This window comes from Nelusetta ayraudi, unplaced genomic scaffold (assembly GCF_046127955.1).
Source record: "Nelusetta ayraudi isolate G7.1 ecotype Tasmania unplaced genomic scaffold, CSIRO-AGI_Nayr_v1 ptg000079l, whole genome shotgun sequence".
In the NCBI taxonomy this organism is placed as follows: domain Eukaryota; kingdom Metazoa; phylum Chordata; class Actinopteri; order Tetraodontiformes; family Monacanthidae; genus Nelusetta; species Nelusetta ayraudi.
In genome coordinates, this window is record NW_027466129.1 from 880001 (window position 1) to 885000 (window position 5000).

At 48.6% G+C, this 5000-nt stretch overlaps 1 protein-coding gene across 8 annotated transcripts in view; it reads left to right on the forward strand.

The window, feature by feature from the left end:
• The window catches only part of ppp1r9a (protein phosphatase 1, regulatory subunit 9A), a 34624-nt gene that overhangs the window by 23220 nt on the left and 6404 nt on the right, over window positions 1-5000 (forward strand). For all 8 annotated transcript variants that reach the window (XM_076044394.1, XM_076044395.1, XM_076044396.1 and 5 more), the window contains exons 8-12: window positions 1357-1410; window positions 1744-1973; window positions 3365-3461; window positions 4097-4256; window positions 4854-4939. In XM_076044394.1, the coding sequence (XP_075900509.1) occupies window positions 1357-1410; window positions 1744-1973; window positions 3365-3461; window positions 4097-4256; window positions 4854-4939 (627 nt within the window). The remainder of the gene's footprint in view (window positions 1-1356; window positions 1411-1743; window positions 1974-3364; window positions 3462-4096; window positions 4257-4853; window positions 4940-5000) is intronic.

Sequence of the window (5000 nt, forward strand, 5' to 3'; positions counted from 1 at the left end):
GACAGACAGACAGTGTCCACCTGCAGCCCCCAACTTCATCTTGCTTCCACCCGAAGGACATCACACACAAAAAACACAACACACAAGCGACTCACATCTCGGAGCTGGCGCCTGTCAGGGGATGGGGTTAGGAAGCCTTGACAGTGCCCTTTGTGACATCATGAAGGGATCTTATCTTATCGATCTCTGTGCCAAGAAGATCAAAGTGAAGGATGGACACTTTCAGACAAACTCTCTGGGGAGTTTCACCGCCCAAACGCAGGCACCTTTTAGGAGGGTTAGCGTTGCTCTTTGTGACATCACAAAGGGATAACCGCCTGAACTTTGGGTTCAAAGTTGTCAGGTTTCCTGAATTTTGAATTCTGGCCAGTCGACTGAGAGGATTGGAGGAAAATATTGTTTAAAATGGGACCTTTAATTCTCCTGCTGGAGGATCATATTTATCTCTGTTAATGTTTCAGTCAGCAAGTGTTTATTCACGGCCGCTCACACACCCATCAAAACAGCCGGTGGATAAAAGAAAAAATGCCAGTCGTTGAATTGGAAGAGCAAAAGTTGCTAACACAGCGGAGTGGAGCGCCGCCGGTCGACTGAACACGGCTTCTTTTGTCCACATCTGTCCTGATCAGCAGCAGCAGCAGCAGCAGCAACAGCAGCAGCAGCAGCAGCAGCAGCAGCAGCAGCAGCGCGGCGTCTCCCTTCATCTGCAATTAGAGGTGTTTGTTTTAAAAGGCGACGCTAGCGGGGGCGACCGGAGACGCTAAACCCGCTGTTTTTCACATCCTGGCACCTGACACACACAAACACACACACACACACACACACACCCTGGGGCTGTAAGACGGAAGATGCAGTGCCCCCCAGTGGCCACCATAGTGAGAAACATGAACTTCTCACTCTGCTTTTTATTAGATTGTTAAGTGTGTCGCTAAATACACACACTGGATACCACTTCCCTTTGTGATGTCACAAAGGGCACTGATGACTGGAGACCAGGTGCACCAGGTGTGGCAGGAGGCTGCCAACAGAGGGCTAAATGCACCGTTCACTAGAGAGGGTTTTTTTTAGACTAAACAGCCTCTAAAGATTCATCCAATCACCTTCCACTAGTTGCTTTTTACAGGACTCCTCCCCTTTTTTGCCAAATGTTCCCGACGACCCAGATTGAAAATCAGTAAAAGTGAAATAAAACCGGTCAGATCCGGACCTCGCCGGGCAGGACGAGCTCGGCTGCCTCCGTCCATCACGCTGGAGGAGGAGGAGGAGGAGGAGGAGGAAGAAGAGGAGGAGGAAGAGGAGGAGGAGGAGCCATGCATCTGATGATCTGACCACCGCTGTCTCCTCTCTGCTCTGCAGCTCCAGATCAAACACACGGTGACCGAGGCCGAGATCCAGAAGCTGAAAAACAAGGTAGGACCTTTGAAGACCACAGCGATTTGATTGGTCCAGTCGGTCAGTTCAGAGGCTACAAACTGGATTGAAAAGCTGATTTAGAAAAAAAAAAAAAAAAATAGGTGATTTATTCAAAGAGAGTTTTAATGAATTGATTTTAGTTTTATGAAAAGTAGATTTATCTACATTTCTGGTTTATAAAATCCTCTTGGAATAAATCTGCACATTAATGATTTATTCGAACAAGACAAAGCTGCAAATTAAAACAAACAAACAATAAAAACACTAAACATTGAACTCTCCGTCCTCCTCCTCCTCCCCCTCCTCCCCCTCCTCTCCCTCCCCGGCCAGTTGGCGTCGGTGGAGCGGGAGAAGCAGCGCTGGGAGAAGGAGAAGAGCCAGCTGAAGGCCAGCATCGAGGAGAACAAGGAGAGGATGCTGAAGCTGGAGAGCTACTGGATCGAGGCGCAGACGCTGTGCCACACCGTCAACGAGCACCTGAAGGAGGCGCAGGCGCAGTACCAGGCGCTGGAGAAGAAGTACAACAAGGCCAAGAAGCTCATCAAGGACTTCCAGCAGAAGTGAGTCACTGGCACTTTTCTTTCCTCTCTCTCTAAACGTGCAGGAACCTGTGTCTGTGCTGGTGCATGTGGCTGGAATATATTGTGTGTCAGTGTGTGAGGAGTCTTTTTCAGTCACAACTCAATTTTTTTTTTTTCTCTCCTTAAATAAAAGCTTCCAACTGCAACTTTCAGATGCCTCCGAACCTTCTCGATCAGGGCTGTCAAACTCAAACACACAGTGGGGCCAAAATTTCAAACTTGGACAAAGGTCTCAGGCCAACGTTCAAAAAAATCTTCCTCCAGATATAACAGTGAATCTTTTTATCTCGACCCAAACAGTTTTTGCTTCAACACTGATAAAGTGACAAAGCCAAGCTTAATACTAAACAATAAATAACTTCATATTGCTCACATGCAAAATCCAATTTCAAATAAAGAAAAAAAACAATTTAAAATAAATCAAATGTAAATAGAAATCGTATGCATCTTTTTTATTTGCAGCTTTCTGATTTCAATTTCAATGGTAAACGTTTTCCATATGCTAATAATACATTTAAAAATAAAATTACAGCAATAAACCAATTTAGCCATAATAATATCCGTCAATAAACGTCCTGTCCTGGTTGACACATCAAAATACCAGCAGAGCATTCTGGGAATGGTAGTATTAGTGGGTACATGTTCTGTACAGTGGTGGTGGGCCGGCTCTAGTCGTCATTTGGTATTGCCTGGGGGCCAAATAGTAGAGTATAGTATAGAGTTGGAGACCTATGTTCTGAAGTAACTGATCTGTTTTGAGTGCGGTTACCTGGAGTGCCCACTAGGGGCCTCAGGGTTTCCACTCCTGCTCCTATTTGCTCCCACTGTGTTTTTTCTTTGTTTTTTTTTCTTCTCTGAATTTGTCTCACTGACGCTTCAGCTCGAACCTCACAGCTCCCATCCGCAGCGTCTGCACGATCTGCACGCCGACCTCCTCCTCAGCCCGTCCCGTCCCCTCCCGTCCCGTCCCGTCCCCTCCCGTCCCGTCCCGTCCCATCCCGTCCTTTCCCGTCTCCTCACAGCCTCCAGGCAGCTCGGCTGCTGCTCCCACTGTCGTCTAATTGGCTGCAGCAGCCCTGCGGAGCTGAATAGTGGCGAAGGAGGAGGAGGAGGAGGAGGAGGAGGAGATGGAGATGGAGATGAAGATGGAGATGAAGGATCAGAGCGAGCAAGGGAGGGAGGGATGGTGGAGAGGGGTTGGGGGGAGAGGAGGAGGAGGAAGAGCAGGGAGGTGGCTCGGCGGACTGATAATGATGATGATGATGGTGGTGAAGATGAAGGTGGTGATGATGATCATGATGATGACGATGATGACGATGATGACGATGATGACGATGATGATGATGATGTCGTCTTCCTCGTCCCTGCAGGGAGGTGGAGTTCATCCAGAAGGAGGATGCTGAGAGGAGGCGGCTGGAAGAGGCGGAGAAGGCTCACCTGGCCGAGATCCAGGGGCTGCAAGTCCGGGTAAAAAGCCTGCGTCGGCCACGCCCACCTCTCTGACCTGACCAGCCAGGCTGAAATGGGAGGGGCCACTAGTAGAGAACACCCCCCACCCTCCCCGACACACAGAGTTTTTAGCCTTTAAAGATCAGGACGACGTCCTGGACCACTATCGGTGTTCCGGCTCCAGCTTCTCTTCCTCCGTTTGCAGGATTCCAAAGCCATCTGAAATCCCCGCCTCCAAAATAAAACAGGAAGCTTTGGGATTAAAAAGAAAGATGATTATGATGCAAATGATGCAGATTTTCTGTCATTTTGCAAGACAAATCAATTCTGAAGGGTTTTTCCTTTACAACACACACACACACACACACACACACACACACACACACACACACACTGTCCCCTGTGCCACAGCTGTCAAACACAAAATTGATTTTCTTCTTCTTCTTCTTCTTCTTCTTCTTCTTCTTCTTCTTCTTCTTCCATTCGATTTTTCATTTTCTTTTTTTCTGCCTGGTCCCATTTAGCTGAAAGGTCGCAAACTGATAGACTTACTTTAAGAGGTTCTGGTGGCGTCCAATAAAAAAAGCCAGACACATCCCCAGACAGCGTGGCGGCAGCCGACTAACATGGATCATTTCCTGTGGGGTCGGCAGATCGCGGCGCTGGAGGCGGAGCTCCTGCAGCTGATGAAGCAGAACGGCATCCAGGTCAACAACAACAACAGCAACAGCACCGAGAGGCTGAGCGCCCAGCAGCAGCAGCAGCAGCAGCAGCAGCAGCATAGTCCGCTCAGGGCTGCAGCGCCACCCAGAGGTAGGTCAGGGCAAACAAGAGGAGGCCGCACACCAAGCTCACGTTCAACCATTTAAACAAACTGCTTTTTACTGATTTTCCACTGATTCGGGTTTGGCGCCCCCCTCTGGTGGAAATGTACAGAGCAGAGAGAAAAAAAAACACGAAAGACAAAATTTGGAAATGGGGAGTGAGTGACAGAGTGAGTGACCGACTGGGTGGCGGTTGGAATGAAGGTGTCCACAGACACCTGGACAGCTTCCTGGATGCTTCCTGGTGTCACATGACCTGTGACGTCATCCTGGGGAGGCGGGACCAGACAGAATCTGATGGAACTGCCGCTAAAATTTTAATGGTTTCCAGCTTTTTTTGTCTCCACGTGACTGATGAACGTGACTGGTGAACGTCACATGTCTGAGGAGGATGAGGAAGAACATGTTGTTGTTTGTTTTACCCGCTTTATGTGTTTTTAATTGGTTTAGTTAATGAGGCTTTTTAATGAGGGCGAAACAAAAGAAGGTTGTATTCACCTCCTTCTGTCTCTATCTTTGTGTGTGTGTGTGTGTGTGTGTGTGTGTGTGTGTGTGTGTGTGTGTGTGTGTGTGTGTGTGTATTTAGACCTGAGGGAGCCCTCCCCCCACTCACCCAGCAAGAAGAGGAGCTACCGCGGCGCCAGAGACAGCATCAGCTCCACCGAGGGAGAGGTAGCACCTCTCACACACACACACACACACACACACACTAGTTTAAGTGTCAGCCAGATGT